The 21187-nt window shown below is 40.0% G+C and overlaps 2 protein-coding genes across 2 annotated transcripts in view; both read left to right on the forward strand.

The window, feature by feature from the left end:
• Positions 1-430: 430 nt before the first annotated feature.
• Positions 431-12940, forward strand: LOC139124706 (probable ATP-dependent RNA helicase spindle-E). The gene is made up of 5 exons (XM_070690824.1): positions 431-514; positions 2159-2773; positions 3326-3506; positions 5657-5835; positions 12613-12940. Exons 2-5 carry the CDS (start codon positions 2223-2225, stop codon positions 12938-12940), a joined length of 1239 nt encoding a protein of 412 aa, XP_070546925.1. The 5' UTR covers positions 431-514; positions 2159-2222.
• Positions 12941-13715: 775 nt separating this feature from the next.
• The window catches only part of LOC139124882 (uncharacterized), a 17675-nt gene continuing 10203 nt past the window's right edge, over positions 13716-21187 (forward strand). Inside the window, exons 1-7 of the mRNA XM_070690985.1 lie at positions 13716-13865; positions 14564-14664; positions 16264-16483; positions 17134-17388; positions 18245-18423; positions 19047-19633; positions 20191-20345. Of these exons, the coding sequence (XP_070547086.1) occupies positions 13826-13865; positions 14564-14664; positions 16264-16483; positions 17134-17388; positions 18245-18423; positions 19047-19633; positions 20191-20345 (1537 nt within the window). The 5' untranslated portion in view covers positions 13716-13825. The remainder of the gene's footprint in view (positions 13866-14563; positions 14665-16263; positions 16484-17133; positions 17389-18244; positions 18424-19046; positions 19634-20190; positions 20346-21187) is intronic.

Raw genomic sequence — 21187 nt, forward strand, 5'->3', positions numbered from 1 at the left:
CATCATCTTTTCGGATATACTCAGTAAAGGGCAGTGGGCATCAGTGGCAGGACAGTTTTAACGAACAGCTCTACAAAATTTCCTCTCCAAAGTTTAGGTCAAAGTCAAAAATACGTAAAATCAGTATGTCAGCCTTCGATACATGTTTTGTGGCGATTTATATAAACTTGACGAAATTTACCTGCCCCTGCGTGGTACAATCAAAACATATGACTGCAGAGAGATTGGTGAAAGGGTACGCATTTAGGTTAGTAGCGACAGCCAAAGAGCAAGTTTTCAGCAACTGATATTGGACGTATAGCCGAATTGATATTCTGTTGCAGTCATGACACCAGCGGCCATTCTGGTTATGGGTTCCTTCAGTCCATTGTACCACGATTGACAGCAGCAGGGGGCGTACTGCTGAATTAATAAATCAATAACGTGTACCATATCCCAATACAAAGGTCAGTAGGTTGAAAGGAACGTCTTATATCCACTGTTGTGCGACCTCTCATCTCTATATATACTTCAGGTGAGTATCCTATTCGATTTGTCTTTTTTTTTTAATTTCTAAAATCATTAAATCTAAGAGTGACCGAAGCTCTACGGTAATACCAAATAGTTCTGAGTATAAATAAATTAAGATGTCGTTAAACCTGTACTGTGTTTGACGTGCAAGTTAACACCCAGCCCCTGTGTGAAACGAAAGCAGCAAAAAGTAACTGATTTCATATCATATTGATATGCAAAGACGTATTTATCTCAACGTATTACCGCTGATATTAATCAAGCCGAGTAAAGGAAGAAGAAAAATAACCGAAACGAGTAACATAAGCTTATTGTAATTTTTTTTTATCATACGTCGTATGCTGGGGCGGAAATCGTCACACTGTCAACAGGTTCTGTGTATGTGTACCATGTCGGTTTAAAATTTAACATTATATTTGTCACTGTGTGCTAGACAAATATGCTGTCATGTGCCGAGGGCGAAGGTTGTTATTGCTCAAAGAGCTTACCAATACAAATTAAAAATAGACAAATTACTATTTCATAGAAGTTTGTTTGTTTGCTTTTGTTTGTATTTGTTTATTTTGTTTTATTTTGTTTTTTTTTGTATGTTAATGTTTTTTTTTTTGCAATATTATTATATATCACTCTAGATAGAGAATGTGGTTCCAGGTTTGACACTAAATAGAGCTGAGCGTGTGATATCGGACACGGCTGCTTGAAACGCAGACATTTTTTGTTCGTGTTGTACGCATAGTTGTAGCTGCTGCTATAGTCTGAGCCGTTCATGTACCTTTTATTTTGTTCACCGTAACGTTACAAGTCGTCTTTCAGACGATTCTTGTCCTCCCTGCATGCGGAATTTGCAGAAATCTAATCTGCATTTTCCAACACGCATTTATCGTTCACAATACTGAGATAACGACTACGACATTTACAGACTGTCCTATTGTAGGATCCTGCAATTAAAATGCGTGTTACTATTAGTTTGTTCTTCATAGCAACTTCCGACCACTCGATTACTTATCGTTCTTTCAAAGGGGAGTTTATATGTTGAACTCGCCTTGGCTGCCTAGAGGTACCTGGGGATCTTCAGTGTATTGACTACACGAGACATTTAGAGTTCATTGGTACTACATAGACTTTATTTCCCTGTAGACAAGCTTGACAGTTGCCATCGCCCAAGATACGCTTCTCCCAAGTCTAAATGTCTTGGGTCCGCTGTGTTCCTCTCTCAATGTTCCAATCTCCTCGAGCAACTCTCTCTGCTCGTTGTATGTTTAAGGATGGGATTTTAAACGTTATCTTTAAGGCGTGGCTTCGATCATACGATAGACATGAATTAAAGATAAAATGATACATCCAATCATAAACATCAGTGTCACAATTAATATTCAAACGTCACTGTGACACATGTTCTTGTTTTCGTCCTGACTTCCGTAAACACCCTCGTAAAACGGAATTAGCGTTATTGTGCGTTTGCCTAAAATATGGTTTGTATGCATATCGACTTATAATTGAATTTTGTTGTTTTAATTAACCATGTTACTGGTGTCGATGACCGCTAGGTTCATTAACCTTTGTCTGAGATAAAATATCTCTGTAACATGCGTTTCGCGATATTTTTTAGCGAACAAAATTTTATACACAGGGATTTTATTTTTACCAGTTATTTTACTAGATTTTTGCAATACGGTCAATATAGTGAGAAGAAAACACACTTATTGACTGAGATGGGACGTCGACGCCGACGACCAAAAGACCAGGAAACTAGCAAAGGCGGTGAGCTAAAGGCGAGCCAGGGGACAAGGAGTGGTCCTAGCCATACCAACAAAGGACGAGAATCTGCATCAAGTGAAACCCCCACTTCTACAGCAATGGAATCAAGCTCTGACAGTAAAGATAGACTTTCACTTTCCGAGCCAAGTTATGTTGGTGGCGCTTGTGGCACAAGTCACGACGACACGGCTGGGACCCGAGCTGTTTTCTACTCAGATGAAGGTAAGTTCCGGAAGGATATCCGTAGAGATATAACGAAAGAGACAGGACCTGGTATGGTTGGACCCAAGAGAAATAAAAACCGGCGTGAACAATCACCAACCCTGCGACAACAACCACCAAGACAAACACGACATCGGAGCTTACCTATCTGCCAACACAGGACAGAAATTCTTAACGGAATCAGCAGAAACCGAGTAACCTTTATCCATGGCGCTACAGGTTGTGGAAAGTCTACAATGGTTCCACAGTTCATACTAGACGATGCTGAAAGATCAGGAGAGGGGTAAGGAAGTTTTCAGAGACATATCGGGAGTGAGGGAGAATTAATCTCTAATTTTGTGGACGTGTATTCGAAGGAGCCATTTCCAGACTCAAATATCAGTTACTTTTCACTCTCTATAAATTGCTCATTTCCCAGACTTTCCACTAATCCTAATTTTCCATTAAATTAATTTAAGGTAAGGCAATTGTGACAACTTTCTTTGTTTTCTGTCTTCAGATTTTCCACAAATCTACCAGTCAGCCAGGAAAAAAAACACATACAAGCAAAAACACCCAACTATGGATGCACCACGTTAACTCACTTAGTATAGTAGGTCTCTGCCACAAAGTTTTTTTGCTTATGTGTATTTTACTTGGATGGCTGGTACATTTTCAAGAAAAAAAACTGAGGACGGCAAACATGGAATTTACGAAAGTGGCCTTTCCAAGGTTCCATGTGCAGTCTATCCAATTAATAGCGATGGTTCTGATTGCGTACAGCAATTTTCCTGCATTGCCAAAATCTCACGAGAGCACTTTTTGTTATTTTTTTATTGTGGTATGTCGACCACAGGGACAGTGTTAACATCGTAGTGACTCAACCTCGACGCCTGGCTGCGGTGTCCCTGGCTGAGCATGTAGCACTACAAAGAAAGGACCCACTTGGAAGTACTGTTGGCTATCAAATTGGTGGTGACTCTGAGAGGTCAGACTCAACAAAACTGACCTATGTAACAACCGGATGGCTTCTTCAGGTTGGGTTCATTTTTTTTGTAGATTTACTCATTTGACAACATTACGCCCCATGCTTAGCCGTTATGAACAATCAATGTATAATGCTTGTTGTGTAACCTGGGGGATGGATATTTCAGGCGGAGGTACTTAAAACGCGTTACAACATGCCAGGGGGATCTGAAAAAAATGACGTTGAAGGGGGACTTAAAAATTTATTGAATATTAAATTATTTTCTAAATACCTTCTGGCACTTTCATTTCCTACCATTTCAATTTTCAGTGCGCCCTTTAGGCGCAAGTGTTAGGGTATATTAAACAATGTATTGATGAACAATTTCGGAGATAACTTATTTGATACTATTCTCCCATTGACAGTACATTGGGTCTGAGTCAGTGCTAAACGTTCCTGTCGCCGTATGTACATTTTTATTTTTAAATACTTTGACAGAAAACAAACTATTTGGAATAGTGCATGGTATCATCAATAACAACTGGAAGCTTCAGGTCAAACAAGAATTGATTAAGCCCAAATCCTGCGTGTCACAGTACTTATCAATAATATTTTAGTTTATATATAATTTCTCATTTTACCTTTGAACTTTCAAAGAATGCTTGTTAACCTCTACAAAAAAATCACTTGGGTGAGATACCAATATTATATTTGTTATTCACATCGCACTTTCAAACACCCCATTCTCGTCCCGTACGTTTGTAAAAGCACATATTTATTATTCATAGCTTCCTCATAGCCTACAATGTATATTTATACAATGTATATATACAATGTATATGTATACAATGTATATATATTCCAAAATTAATTTTTTTGTATACATGTGCACTTGTAAACACTCCATGCACACCAAGTACATTCATATCAATTATCAAACGTCAATAGATGAACAAATATTGCTAGTTTTGGAAAATATGTGCTCATAATTTGCTCATAGACAACCGTGTGTGAATCAACATTATCCAAAAATCAAAATTTTTGTACACACGTGTACTTTTACCTGCCACTTCAAGCAAGGTACATTTACAAGAACTATCAAAACATGTCGATGTAGATATACAGTTTGTTTTTATGGAGGAAATGTTAATGGTTTCCCCTCTAGATTCTCATGTATTAAGAATTGATATTTTTGGACGAAGCAATATATCGGGCACATTTTGCCTTCCCCTGAGGGAGGGGGATTTATACAAAGTCAGAAGGGGGATTTGAATTCACTTTGCGTTTGTCAGGGGTATTTGAACAAATCTGAGAACATTTTTTTGAATCTCCCCCCCTCCCCCATCTCAAGAAGCGTTTATGAATGCAGACGTATTATCATGTTGAGAAATGGTCTCTGCTCTGATTACTCGGATAGGTCGCGTTTTAGGTTTTAGTTTTTCGCAATATTCTCATTGTCATGTACAATAATAAATTGTTCGACCCATTCTCCCAGTTCACTTTCGTGACAAATAACGTTTCAGTTCTCTGAAATTAGATTTATCGTGAGAGTATACAATGAAGAGTACTTTCGCATAACCTCGACTGAGTATCATTATAGTAAGGCTTTGTTGTCAAACACACCTGATCTCTAACCTATATATAGCATTTTACTTACAAACTCAATTCAGTGGGTACAACATGCAATGTTACTGTTCACAGAGAAGTTCTAGTTTGCACTAAAATTCAGCTGACAAGAATAAAATAGGACAATACACTCACGAATTTTGTGCTTACAAATTGAACAATAGGCATTCAAGATAAATTTGACTTCAACAAGACACTGTATTTCACAAGTAGGACAAGAATGGTGTATAAATACAGCACACATTACAGCTTTGGGAGCTTGCTTGCTACGATCGTGCTATATTCAAATCACGATTTGAAAACAGTATTTAAGGGAATGATGTATTCTTCTGCACTCTCCAAATGATTGCACTTTATAATAATGTGCTTGAAAAGTGGTAGTGAAACGCTTCAGAACAACATCTCACTTACAGAGAAAGATTGAATTTACATTCTTCTACAATCGGCTGGTGATGGGAGACTCGCATTTGATTCTACACATTATTATCTGTCGTGAGAATCCGGCTTATCTTGGTGGAAATTATGATTCATTATTTATGGTAATTTATGTAATCTCAAATTATGGTTATCTCAAATATGATTTATTGCTTACAGAAATTGGTTTTCAATCCTGAATCATTCCAGCAGTACAGTCACATAATAATGGATGAAATACACGAGCGTACAATCGATTCTGATTTTCTAAGCCTTATCATTAAAATTTCCATGAAAACATACCCATCAACAAAGATCATTGTGATGTCTGCTACATTGCAAGGACAGTTATTCTCAAGGTAAGAACTGAGACTATTCCTGTCAATTGTTTTTTACGAAGATTACGTAAGTATAAATTATGCTTTTTAATCATATACTTTAATGGTGGTATACTCGATCCGAGAAATCGAGATTTTTTCTAATGTGTAAGAAGATTATAGAGTGTCATAGCCTTTTGTTTTTTATAGAAATCGTAATTTAGTAAGTAAATTTCCAGGCAAGACAATCCGACCCCGTACACAGACCTTTAAGCATGCTTTCCAAAATCCATCGGGGTGCATTGAAGCGTGGACTTGAACAGCCTGCGGGTACATTGCAAGGGTAGATTAAAAATATTGTGGAACTAAAAGGAGTGAAATCCACGACAAACCTACGTAAACTAACATGTTGTTGTCCTCAGTAATATCATTTTGTGTCGTGCATTCAGCATATTGTCTTGGGTAATTACAATGTCGACCTTTGCATTTCAAATATTGTCGTACGTATCAAACATCTTGTCCTATGCATTCAGATAGCGTCTAAAACAACAGAAAGGGGAGTGAAAAACATATTACTATTTATTGCTTAAATAATCGGTAACTTAGGTGTTTTACAACTCGTCAAAATTTGGGTTATATATCTCGAGTTACTTAGCCAGATTCGATACACTTGTAACATATATTGGAGATAAAAGACATCAAAATGGTGAATAACATTTCAAAGATCAATTTCTAGTAGCTGTGTTGCATATTTAGTGATATTCTATTGAAGCGATGCAATGATGGTGATCAAAGCAAATTAAATGGAACCCTATTACGATATATGAGTTAAACGATACATTGCAGTTTCATGTCAGTAATATACAGAGTGGGCGTTCTGGACCACTTAATGTTATGCACCTCAATACCATTTAGGAGGGGCCTGACCCCTAATCCCCAAGCCCTTGAGGCATGGCAGACTTCTACTAATTTGCAGAATATTCTTTACTGTTAGATACTGTATATGATCAATGAAGGATATGCCTTATGCGATGAAGGGTGAAGACGTGTGCAAGTGGCTGCTGATGGATGTTTGGCAGATGTGCAGCTGGAGTTGCATGAATCATGAACAAGTTTTGTGGGATTCACCATGGTAGATTCCATAATGGGGCGGCACAAGAGCCTGCCTGAAGTGCAGGGTGGACGTTTGACAGAGAAAATGTGAAAGCTTGGCAGAGGTATCAAAGCAAGATGACTTGGCAGAGAAAATGGGGTATAATAGTTTGGAAGAACAAGTTGCCATTTTGGCGCGTTATGGCACTTCCTTACCTCCAACTACATTTGAATTTTATATTAGATGACCTATGAATATACACCTAAGCCACGGATGGGAAATTAAGACCTGGTCTGGGGATGATCCCGCCTTCCACCGCACACGTGCACATCATGCAGTTAAGAACTTCCTGAAAAGCTGGGAGAAAAGGCATTGTCTTGCAGATGACTCCTAAGCCTTCTTGGATAGTGTACGACCCAAGATCAGGTTCAGGGACTGACCAAAGAGGTACGGGACCTGAGTCCAACTTAGGATAGACAAACCAGTTTGTAACTCATATCACTCAGAGACTTAGGGCTATGACCCCATCTCCCAATGAAGGCCGTCTTGAAAGTAGACAAGACCTTTTTTGTATAACAGTTTAGTATGTGCTGTGCAAAGAGAAATGCGCCCTCTTGCACTGCAAAGGCATCTACCTCTACGTGGACAGCTGGAATCACCTTTTTGTGCCCCGGGAGGTCTTCCACTGCAAGCTCTCCAGCTCAGGCATCAAAGAGAGAGCAACTAAACCTGCACAAGAGAAGTCTGGGAGAACTTTGACTGCCACACTCAGGGAGACTACCACAACATGTACAACCGCAAAGGCATCCTCCTTCGGACAGATGTGTTCGAGAGCTTCTGGAATACAGGTCTGTGCCGTGACGGCCTTGATCAGCTTTCTACTACACCAGCCCCAGTCTCTCCTAGGACACAGTGCTGAAAAGGACAGGGGTCGTGCTAGATCTGCTAACTGACTACGACCAGCAAATCTTCCTTGCTAGAGTGCTGTTAGGGATCTCAATGGTGATGAAAAGATATGCAAAGGCAAACAACCCAACAATTGATGGTTACAACCAGGTTAAGCCCAATGGCTTCATCCTCTACCTTGATGCTAACAACCTCTGTGGCTGGGTGATGATCCACTCACTGCCAATGGGGACTTCCATTGGGTTGATGTCTGTGGAAATCTCGAGAGGGCAGGCCTGAAGGCTACATCGCCAAGGTTGACTTTGAGTACCCAGCCAAGCTGCACCTGGCTTGCAATGATTACAATACGGCTAGTTTTCAATCGGGTTCGAACCCACAACATACAGCATCAGTCGCCTAGCGGAGACAACTTTGCTCCAGGGGCATGGTAGGTCAGAAAGAGTGGTGTTAGAGAGTTAGAGGTCTTTGGCTCTAAGGTTGAAAATAGGGGCACAGCAGAGCTGTTGCTATCTCCCGTAGGCAGGCTCATGCACCTTGGCTATCAAGCCACAAGCAACATGGTAGATATCGATGCAGAGGATCACCTCTCTGTTTGGGATGTTGTGAAAGAGAATATGTCACGCATTCAGGTGTTCTTGAGGCCAACAGGCTTCCTGTGCCCAACATCAGCCTGGGCTTTCCGCCCAATCTCTTCCAGCATGATTTGAACAATTTCCCACTTTGCGTTGGAGTCCAGGAGCCACCCATTCTCAGTAATATATGCCCCTTGCCAGCCATTGGAGGGAAATGGAGGGGCAGCTACCTCTAGGGAGGTTCTGTGCATCTCCATGGGTTTTGGGGTAGAGGGCTAGATGAAGCTGAGCAGGCTCTATCTATTTTTCGATCTAATGCTGGCCACCTGGAGAGTGGGAATTTGGCTGAGTGGTTCTGTCTGTTGCTGCTCCACTAGAGGATTTGGTGCCGTATGTTGTGAATTCAAACCTAATTGAAAACACTGTACTCTCTCGGCCTTGTATTCTTGGCTCTGTGTCTGTCTTTTCCGATTTTTTGATCCTCTGCATCTGCTCGATGTATGCCTCTTTGTCTCGATTGAATTTCTCTAATACCCTATTGTGCCTTTTCTCTCCACTACAAAAGCTTCAAAAGTTGCCATTGATGAAGGTGGTTGCTTGAGTATTGCCAAGACTACCGTCATCCCAACTGCTGCCATGCTTTGCACTCAAATAGTGGGGTCTTGGGAATAATGTTTTTCTTCTCAAGCAATTCCTTTGTCACAACAGCCACTGCCATTGCTCCCCAAGCTTGAGGCCTGTATTCAAAGTGGGTTTACCAGGGTCACAATCTCTTTCTTCAGTATTTTTCCGCCCTCATCCAGTAGACAGAAGTCAGCCGTGCCAACAAAGCCCTATCATACAAAGTATTGACCAGAGTCTTGGTGTCCATCATGCCATAAATATGTAAGATATAAAAATTGAAAGGTGGTAGCCATAAATTATTCTATTTTGTAAGGACAATGCTGTGGAGTAGGAGTAGGTGGAGAAGGAAGAGGGCCCTAGTGGCCCACTGCCAGCAGCATGGCCGCAGGTGGGCTGGAGGACAAGCATGCTTGTGTTTTGAGTAGTACAAGCCTAGGGCTGTCAAAGCTACCCTGGCCACATCTGGGAGAATGTAACAATTGTTATACCAAGTCTGAGAGTATGCTGGCTCTGGTGCCTCAGGGCCCCTCTCCAGAAAACCTTATTGACCCTGTGGACTGCTTGCTCTTGCTTTTTCTGACAGCTGATCTTTGCCAACTTCTTCCCCTATTCCACTCTACCAGGTCTATTCTCTTTCTTTGCCACATCCATAGTCTCTGCCGCCAATGTGTCCTCTGTCTGCACAGTGGGATGATTGCCAGACCTCCATTGTATGCATTCCCTTCAGTGAGGTTATCTCCATCTATGCTAGTGCCAGGATTCCTTTGCCGCTATGTTTTTGTGTTGACGTGTTTGGCTGTGATCAACCCTGTAATGAGAACAGCCAGGACAGGCCTCAAAGTATAAGCCAAGCCCCCCATAATCATCTCTTTTCTGACAAGGAAACCGACGTTCAGATCCTTTGGAAGCCTCTCCACACTGTTGATCAGCTGTAAGCAGCCCGGGCCATTACTAGCCAAATAAATAAGGTGATGCTCTCGCTCAGGTGAGCATTAAACGCTGTCTCATAGTTAGCATTGTTTTTGCTGCCGAGCTCGGGCTACATTTTGTCAAAGGCCTCTAAGGTGAAAGGCTTGCCAAGCAAATCATTGCTCTTTCACCTGCCACAACACACAGCAGGCACTGCCTCTTTCTTTCTAAGTGCTCCTTCTCTTCCCCTTCCAGAAGGGTAGGCTGCTGGGGAGCCTGCTTCGTTCAACATGTTCTGCATGATTTTGACCATCACTTTTATCCTGTGCAAATATTTTCTGTCCTGGTCACATAAATTTCGAGCATGGCTGGTTAGCAATGCCTTGAGATCACCCACAAGGGGTGTCAATGCCTCATCTACTGCTGGCACAACTACATGCCTATCCTTGTTGAGCTTGAAACTGTAAGGATAGCCAGCCGGCCTACCAATATATCTTGTAACATATTTTTCACGAGGGTTACTCTTCCTCAGTTTAGCTGTTGAGCCCATTCTTCCACATATATCCTTTCAGGGGCGGGTGAATCTCTCTCTGGATCTCAAGCTCCTCAACAGAGATATCCTTGATAAGGGCCGAATCCGGGTCACTGGCAGTTCGATGGCTGCACGCCCCATTCTCTGCCTTAATTCTGTGAGCAGCTGCTTGAACCGGATGTAGTGCAGTGTGTGTCTTTTTCTTTTCCTTGCCACCCCAGTGCTTGTCTGAATGACCTCAATGACAATGCTAGAAAGGGCGACTGCTCAAAAGACCATCGTAAGGGTAGAAGAAGAGCACTGCTGTTGAGTAGGCCTATTGAGATGTCCTAGCCCACATTGATTTATTCCGTCCATCAATTTGTAACCGGGCTGCTAGGTAGCAGATGTTCTTTCAACATGATCAGCCAGCTTAGTGCCATCTGTAAAGACTAAGACATGCACCATGGTTTTATAATTTTACATGCAAATCTCCACGTTCTTGAAATGTACATTTATTTTGTTTCGTGGATCAGCTTGACAGATGACATTGCTTGTCACTATCTTCTGGGTCTTGGAACACATCGGTGAGCTCAACCCTCTTGAAAAAATTGACCTTCAGGCACTCTAGCACAGAAGCAAGAATGATGCAGTATAAGAGCGGACTCGTTAGCCGTCTGGTGGGGTTTGCCTTGAGGACATGTATGTTTGCTCTCTGCAGGCTGCACCATTCTAGATCAATGCTGAAGCCAAATAGTTCTCCATCTTTCATCAGAAGACTTTTTATATTTTTTGGGGTAACATTCTTATCTATGCTGTCGGACTATTTATTATGTAGAATGAATGTGGCTTCATTAATATCCACTGCTATTCACTCACAAAGCCCAACACCGCACCAGCTGTTTTCAGAACAAAACTGACGATGGTGCCAATCAATCCTGGGAAAGCTGCAGCACTTTGTACAGCCAGTCCCTTCAGCCACTTTTCAAGTTGTTTGATCATTATATGCTTTCCCCATAGGGCCACCACTGTGTTACCACCTTTCGCCTCTCGCAGACAGCTGATGTTTTGTAGAACAAGACCAAGTGTTGAGTCAGCCAGTCCTGTGGCAGTTGGCACCACGCCGCTGGTGAGCTTTTCCCTTTTGAACAGCTTTGTAAACTTCCTTCTTAGCTCAAGATATAGATTGTTGAGAACTTCTTTCAGTGTTCATGTTGGTGCTGCTCTTTCATAAACTCTCCGGTAGTTGCAATGATGCACCTCGACGCAGTCATTGATTTTTTTCAAGTTCGGCTTGGAGCTCAGGTGACAGCTCTAGGTGTTCACCATTGGGGCCAAGTCATAGTATTCTGTTTCTCTTGGTGTACAGCTCCCCAAGAGTTCTGTTTGCACGGACTAGCTTGTTTTTGCAAGCTATATATTCAGGGTTGAGGTCATTCCATTCAGCAATTCTGCTGTTGATTACCTTCGACACGCCCCCGCATGATTACATGGGTCAGGCTGCTGGAAATGCAGTCAACCCCACTGCTGCTGGTTGCACCAGTAGAGACAAGCCTACAAATAATAGTGATACCAGCAATACGTACAGCTGTATGGGTCTGGTTTCCACCCTTCATTGTATCAGGTACACCCTTCATTAATCATATATTTAACAGTAAAAAAGATTCTGCAAATTAATAGAAATCTGCCAAATCACAACGGCTTTGGGAGTAGAGGGAGGGATCAGATCCCCTCCCTCAACACCCTGTTTGTGTTGAGGGGCTTAATATTTAAAATTTTAGATGGCCAAATTTGCCAATAACCCCACTCTATATTTTACTCGTATCAACTACTTCATAATTTGCATAAATTATATAATGGTCTTTCAAAATTGTGCCATTATCTCTGGAATGGCTGCCTGAATTTGGAAAACTTCACCTAGTGATATTGATCACAAGAAAGCGTGACCACATTGTCAAGGAAAAGGGGTTACTTTCCAAGAAAACTGGGCACACTACCTCCATTGTAACCAGTTCTTATTTGGTTCACTACCCATGTTTTGTGAAATAGGGAGCAAAATGCATGCGTTGGACAAAATAATTTTCATTGACATGCGGAATCATCCGAATTAATGAGTTTTCTTTAGTTATAGACGACAGGAAACTGTAGATTAAATTTACGGAAAATTGACCTATCACTTGCAAACATATTCACTTCTTTTGCAGGTATTTTTGCAGTTCAAATACCAACAGTTCAGCATCCAACTTGGCAGGCGCTGACTTGCCAGATTCGGATTCGGACTTAGATTCGGATTCAGATATGCGTCAGAGAAAAACTATATTTGCCGGTGACATGACATTCCCAGTGGAAACCATATATATTGATCAATTGTTAACAAAATCTGAGTTATTTAAGTGCTTTTCCGAAGCGGAAGTTGGCAGTTTATGTGAAGCTTGGGTTAAATTCACCCAATGTTTGGCGCAAACTGACGGACTGATGGAAGTTGATAATTCCATCGAACACATACGTAAATCGATTCGAAGAAGTAAGTAGAATTTTGCAATAGCCTCCAACTGAAGGTAGATTTATGCAAAATTTTTATAAAATTTGTGAATGTCGCATGACCCAGCTGTTAGATTGACACTCTATGGAGCGATGGTACCCAAAGCGGGTGTATTTATTTTACCTGCCTGCAAAGGGAATAATTGCTTATATATTCTATTACCTTTATATTTATGGCGTTAAAAGTTGTTTTCTCCCTTGATATCCAAAGGAAGTTCCATAACTATCGTAAGGTCTCTCTCTCTCTCTCTCTCTCTCTCTCTCTCTCTCTCTCTCTCTCTCTCTCTCTCTCCATAAACAAGCGATAACGTCTTCATCTATCTGAACAGTTACTCATACCCAATGCTGACTAATGCTGATAAATCTACTTTGTTAAAGAAACGCTCTGATTCAAAATGTCGTCACCAAATCCAACAGTATTGATAGAATTTCAACCTCAACTAAAACAAAAATCTAATGGCTTGTCAAAACCGTATAATTAAAACACAATATCATCTGGAAAGACAAGCATATAATATATATATATATATATATATATATATATATATATATATATATATATATATATATATATATATATATATATATATATATATATATATATATATATATATATATGCTGAGAGAGAGAGAGAGAGAGAGAGAAGAGAGAGAGAGAGAGAGAGAGAGAGAGAGAGAGAAAGAGAGAGAGAGAGAGAGAGAGAGAGACGGGGGCTTTGCTCGCTCATAACAATGTATTTATGCATTCACTTCTAATCAGGGTTTCCAAATTTGGCAGTAAAACTTGAAAAGGCAAAGAAATTACTAGACAAGCCTAACCTAACTGCCAGAGTCTTCAATGGACTGCATCGAGTTTGTGCCACTCTGGTCCGTAAGATGGTACGTGAGGGAGAAACAATATTGGTCTTTCTACCCGGTAAGATTTTATCATACATCGTTCCATATGCGAAACTAGAACGAAGAAGAGCTTCCTCCGTATGTTCTGTTGAGAAGATTTCACGATCGTTCAGTGATTTTGAAGATTCTTTACTATACTACACTAATACACATTCACCGATAATTAGTAAAGGCGACTGTACTAGCACCCAAATATCTAATAATTAGCCCAATATGTAATGGCACATAACGTAATATGTAATACAAACCCAATATGTAGAAAAACTGAACCCAAAAGTACTCATCCAAATATGTAATATCAACGCTATTTATCTTATAACAGCTACAGTAACTGTACATTAATATCATAACTTCGTTTTTGTGTTATTACACTTTGGGTTAGTAATACATATTTGGTGGAGTATTACTAAATATTTGGTCAGTGTTACATATTAGGTTAATTATTACATATTAGGGTGATACAGCATGATGACGCAGAGTGTAAGTTACTGGACACTTCCCAGGAGAATGTTCATTTCAAAGCCAGTGTATGCCCTACGTAGTGAATGACAGATACATACTTGACACATGTTAATGTTATTGTCTTGCAGCATCGCGTTAACAAACTTTTGGTTCTAAGGTTGACTAAAACATCAGATATTGTATCAAGTTGTTGCTTACATCAATCTATTACGTATCACTTTGCGTTTTCATTGTTATTTTCTCTCAATTTGACAGGGATGAGTGAAATATATGACCTGTACTGTGAGTTATACCCACTCGAATGTGATCCGACTAAAGCCAGGTGTGCAGTCAAGGTGGTTGCGTTACATTCACTGGTATGTACAGTAGAGATACTTGAAACCATAAAAAACATCTATCTGCGAATAATACACTCAAGTTCTATCAAGCTGCAAAATTGAACTGGCCAATGTCTTGTTCTGATCGACGTGTATCAGCAATTTTTACAACATTAATACAGCAGGGCTTGATGTGGTCTTGTTTACATTTAATCGGCTACATGCTCTCAGTTACACTCCACACCACAGCCACTTCACACACGTCAGACAGAGAAACAAAGGAAATCTCCGCACCTTCCAATGTCAATGTCATGTGTCTCTTTTTTTTTCAGATGAAGTACAGTGTAGCTGGTGTTTAAATATATTGTATACTTTGTTTACTATTCATAAAACCATCAGCTACATTGTAATTCATGAAGAATAAAGAAGAAACACATGGCATTGATATTGCAAAGTATGGTTATTTGTTTATGTTTCTCTGTCTGATGTGTGTGGAGTGGCTGTGATGTTGTGTAACTGAGAGCATGTAGCTGATAAAATGTAAACAGGGCTGCATCCAGCTCTGCTGTGTTAATATTGTAAAAATTGCTGATAGACGTCGATTAGAACAAGGCCAAGGCCTCGGGAAAGCAAGTTTTGCAGCTTGGTCGAATTTGAGTGTATATAGATCTTCTCTTCTAATGATGGACACATAAAAATATTTTGAAACGATATGGATGTTGTAAAACCATTGCGCTTATATGTCAGGCAAACTTTGGAAAAACAAAAGTTTGGGTTATCGAGATGTTAGATCGCTTTTGCGGTTGATGACCCAGCAGAGATATTAAAGCGTTATATCTCAGAAAGCAGTGGTCAGAGCCACAAGCATGTTTCATACCTTTTTGATGTTATTTAATTGTTCCAGCTTGTCGTAGGCCTGCTCGTGGACATTGTCCAGCTAACGAGCGCCTGTGGTCTGAACGCGTACCTCTATTCACATTGCTGTCAGGGTCAAAAATTTATTCTAAATTAATTATTGCCGTACTTTCGTTAGAAAATATATCAATGTACGTGCTCAGGAAACCCGTATGGGACGTTTGTCAGAACATCTCAGTCTCATTTTAGACCAACTATGTTTGAATATGGATTCTAGTCATTAAATGTCTACTTTACCGAATTTCGTATGTGTAGTTCTTATTTTGAATCAACGTTTGTCTAGATATATGTAATTAATATGAGTGTTCATCAGTTCCAAAATCAATGTCCAGAGTTCATGAATTTTGCGAGCACTGTTGAATTCTGAAGTATCCAAAGGCAGAGAGGCCAGGATATAAGCCTACTTCACCATACACGCCCATGTGCGATGGACACTTGCCCCATATTCCAGACTGAATCACTCAAATTAATCGTTTCCGTTTCAGCCGTATACATAAGAAACAGAGAGAGAGAGAGAGAGAGAGAGAGAGAGAGAGAGAGAGAGAGAGAGAGAGGAGAGAGAGAGAGAGAGAGAGAGAGAGAGCAGTTTACAAGGTAGAATTCCGCAGTCAGATAATATTATATGAGACTATAAATTTTAGTATAAATTTAAGAAAAGTGCAGTGTCCAGAACGCTACGCCGTGTTGCTTTTTACATGAATGAATGATGTTTACCTTCACCAGATACCTAAAGAGGAGCAAGAATCGTATTTTGAAGACCCGCCACAGACACACGCTCATGTCATCTTAGCAACCAACATGGCAGAAAGTTCCTTGACTTTGCCAAATGTACGCGTTGTCATCGATTTCGGACTAAGACGGAAAGAGATGTACGACTATGAAAGAGATATGTCATGTATGTCTCTAGTATGGTGTTCCAAGGCAAGTGCCGCACAAAGAGCAGGTACGTCACCTTAAATACTTAGATATACTACTATAAGCCCTCTCTCTCCGTCCCCCCCCTCTCTCTCTCTCTCCTTCCCTCTCTCTCTCTCTCTCTCTCTCTCTCTCTCTCTCTCTCTCTCTCTCTCTCTCTCTCTCTCTCTCTCTCTCTCTCTCTCTCTCTCTCTCTCTCTCTCTGCATCTGTCTGTTTGTCTGTCTCTCTTTGTGTGGCACTTGCCTGTCTGTCCGAATTATGGTTAAGTGTACTTTGTCTGTTGTCTGTCTGTCTGTCTGTCTCTCTCTCTCTCTCTCTCTCTCTCTCAGAAAGACAGGGACAGAGACAGAAACAGAGAGAGAACATTTGCAGCGTACGTAAGTACAAAATGTAGGTAGGTAGGCAAGTAAGTATAGGTAGGTAGGTAAGTAGGTAGGTAGGTGGTATATCTAAGTTGTCACTGTATCTGTGTTTATCAAATGTTTTCGAAATATCAATATCCGTTATTCGATTTTCCAAATCATGTTCAAGTGTACTTTAACGTACAATATGTAGAGGAAGTTTATTTTTACCACTACCGAGTAAGTTAGAACAAAGATCGAAGTAGCACTAACAATCTATGTAGTTGGCGAATTTACATTTATCTCTCATCTAACATCCTGTCCCTTGCCGTTAGGTCGTGCTGGCAGAGTGTTCCCAGGAAAAGTTGTACGATTAATGGCAGCAGACTACTACACCCATTGCCTGCCAGAACATGACTCATCAGAGATGGAGTCGAGTACACTCGATCAGATCGTCTTGAAGGCCAAGCAGCTCAGCAAGAAGATACACATACCAACACGGCAACTACTTAGACAGACAATACAACCACCATCCATGACGCTATATCGAAACACTCTGAAAAGGCTTGTCGACGCACGCGTCCTAACAGGTAAACATTCCTTAACTTGTCATGAATTCCGCAAATGTAAGGAATGAGCATGGTTTTAGGAAGAGTTCACACTTTTTTCGAACATTTTGTAGCATTCATGGAGCATGACATGCCACGCCAGCCAATAACGTATGTAGGCCGAGATTCCTTTTAGAAATCAGCAAAGAAAATGTTCGTTTCGCCGTCTTGTTAACTTGAACATCGCAAATACCCTTTTACGACTATGGTAGAAAATGTATGAAATGTTCGACTCATTTGTCTTTAAATATACAGCGTGTCTTTATGGTATGAATGTGCGAATTGTGATATAGGATCGTCAGCGTATATAATGGAAAGAGTGTGTTCTAAAATCCTCCTGGACAGAACTGTGAGCGACAACTTTAAACAACAAATCGCCAGATTAGTGTTATGTTCATCGAAAATTCACTTTATGTCCATATTTGTGTGTCCTGAAATGTTTTCTACATCAGTTTGTTTCTGTTAGTATCCATTTTCGTCTGTCTATATATCTGACAGCTTTTGGCTGTCAGTCTATCTGCCACTGTTTCTATATATATTCGTCTCTATTTGTGACTACTTGCTCAGTCAACTCTCTCTCTCTCTCTCTCTCTCTCTCTCTCTCTCTCTCTCTCTCTCTCTCTCTCTCTCATACTAGCACTTAGAGACAGTGGTTGATTTTGAACAGACAAATGATTAATCGTAAACTCGTTATGTATGATGTATCGTTGGGTTATATGAATCATTCAACAACGAGACGGTGCAATGTTTTAACTAGCGAGTAAACATTTTAGAAAATTAGAACCTCCCACTCGAAGTTTTACAAATTTACACTCTCTTTGGTCTGACGATCTTTCAGACAGTTCAGAAAACGCAAAAATTACGTTACTTGGTCACGTGGTTTTACGCCTGCCGTTAAGCATACCACTTGGTCGTCTATTGGTCTATGGTGTCTTATTTAATTGTACCTGTGTCGCTATTGTTATGGCTGCAGCAATGTCTAAATCCTTGGAACCATTTAAGCTACCGGTATTCATAGTGAGTATCAAATTTCATAATATTGTTGTTAATATGCTTTGATAATTGCATGTAAATACGTCTTTTGATGAGAGAGAGAGAGAGAGAGAGAGAGAGAGAGAGAGAGAGAGAGAGACTCTGCTTTTATTTTGAGACAAACACTTATACCTGTCGACTTTACCTTAACCTAATCTATCACTTTTGAACCAAAACCATTCACTGTGCAAGCGACCAATTGCATACAAGGATATTTTAACTATTGTTGAGTGTCATTGTTTTGAAACTGAAGACGTAAATGTCTTGTATTTTCATAAATATCTTCTGTTTGTGCATTTATTTAGTGAGGTCGCACAAGCTTTCTCTGTGTTTGATATACAGCTAGTCCAAAGAACAATTCAAATGGTGCGTGTGACCACGTGATGAAAGTCAAACCTCCAGCAACAGATGTTTATAAAAAACGGTACTATATCATTCATATTTAAACCATATCAGATCTATTAAATATTACTCATACATTTCACTTGTGGCAGCAATGAACACGTAATATTTCAATGTGTACCTTGCTAGAACATATAATGTGAAGAAGAGTAAGTATCGGAAAACAGAATTATACCGTGTCTTGATAAATTTGTCTTACTTTTCAGTTAATGAAGAATCCAGACGACTTTATTGCTGCACTGGAAAGAAGTTTTGACTCTCGAGTTTTATTTGATCAAGGTGAATACAGTGAACCCATTATGTATGTAAACATGTTTAAAGATTGGCTTAGAGTAAGAAGGAAACACGCGACGAGGGAAGCTGTCTTCCATGCCAGGAAAGAATTCTGCGCAACAAATGAACTGCGCGCGACACGGCTCGTCGAAATGGAAAATACAGTCTGTGAAATCGCATCACGGCTTCATCGTATGTTACATCGCCATACGAAAGCTAGTGACGACGTCTCCGCTCTTCTACGCATGCTTAATTCAGAAGTTGACGACAGTGATTGCGATCTTGGCGCGAGTCGGCCACCAGAGCATTCAACAACAGAGTTGCCCGGGTCCAATATTGCAACACGGATTACTTCATCGATGCCAAGGGTGAATAATCTATTTTCCTCGAATGTAATTCTACTTAAGTTTCTACAAGCAGCAGCTTTCAGTCCGTCATATCTACTCGGTAGTCCAAGCAATACCAGTCCCGAGGGAAAGAAGAAAAAGTCTAAAAAAGAGGATAGCTGCAATTCGGATAAGTATGTACGATTCATTCTTTGCGTTACACATAGCAAGCTGTTGCTCGTATCTTAAAATATTTTAATAAAAATGGAAAACAATCATTTTTGAATACTATATATCAAAGTAATTCAATATTGAAACATTTAAATGTAGGTCCTCTTATTTCGAAGATTATGTCTTTTGAACTATATCCGTGTTCCCTTATTTGGAGAAATCCGTTTATGTACAATTGATAACACCTACGATATTTACATATTTGGAAAAAATTGTCATGATATTAACGTGAGATGTTCCTATCTAGCTGTTTGATTCAGTATTAAATACACAGTGCACAGGCGTATGGTTGCCATTGTTTGTATTGATAGAGAGCTCTGGTGATATGTCACCCTGGAAAGTTCCGCTTTCAGTGACCCGTGATGATAAGTCTTACTGTATTAGACTTCATTTAGATTTAGTCTCAGTGTGCAAAAGTGGGACCCCGAAACAAGGTTTATGACGACAGCATCGAGAATGATTCTTCCAAATGCCGCTCAGCTCCCATTTATAACTTATTCTACCCTTGACTTCTAAACAGACTTGAAGAAGAAATTAAACAGATGGGACATGATCCAAAGTGCTCGGTTGTTTTGTCCTATGACAAGAAGAGTTTGAAAATGCATAGCCAAGAAAAACACCGTGAAGTTCTTCAATCACTCTTTCGACCAAAGCATGTGATCATTTCTGGAAAAAGTAAGTAACGTAAATTTTCGGATCTTTTAGAAGACTTGTTAAAATATTTTTCCAATCTTCCATCCTAAAAATAAGGTAAACTGTGCATTCCGTTATCAATAATATATGTTAGCATGTACAGATATTGACAGATCGTAAGGATATGCTTCGATTCCTGATTGCCTGCGAGTCGCCTAAAAAGACTCTTCAAAGCGGTCGTAGGCCGAGTGGAATACGCCCGTTCTTGGCAACTTTTCAGGCTCTTGGGAAACAAAACGTATACTGTTACCGGGATACAGTCAGTAAATATATGTTTTGTAACGCACACTGGCCATTTTCTTTCTTAAGATAAAACAAACAAACACAATTTATTTGCTACCACTCATTTCAGTCGCACTCAACTCTGCCATTAGGTTATATCCGTTCTGCATGATTGGACCAACTTGCGTGTCAGTGTCACCAAGCTTAAGAATAGCATAAATTATGCTTAAAAATATTTAGATATTATAGTCTAAGTGAAATAGATTAAACCAAAAAGGAAGATGACACATTATTGTTTAATGTGATTGGGTGATTTCTTTATGATGTAATTGCTGGATGAAATGTCTTCGTATCTATTTTAAATGTGGGATATATCAGTTGTTGTGTTGTTGATGTCAATCAGGGGTGTTAGGTCTTGTACAAGCGGTGCTGTTTCACCATGAATTTTTGTGTTCATGATAGAGAGCAGTTTTGAGTATTTCAGCAAACTGGATTCTTGCATGGTAAACTGATTTCCAGTATCGTCATTTGATGTGCAAATACCGAAGAAGGTTCCCAAGTTTCTTGGTCCAGTAGTTCACATTTAATTAGCCAGTTCAGGT

Source organism: Ptychodera flava (assembly GCF_041260155.1).
Source record: "Ptychodera flava strain L36383 chromosome 23 unlocalized genomic scaffold, AS_Pfla_20210202 Scaffold_24__1_contigs__length_23054250_pilon, whole genome shotgun sequence".
In the NCBI taxonomy this organism is placed as follows: domain Eukaryota; kingdom Metazoa; phylum Hemichordata; class Enteropneusta; family Ptychoderidae; genus Ptychodera; species Ptychodera flava.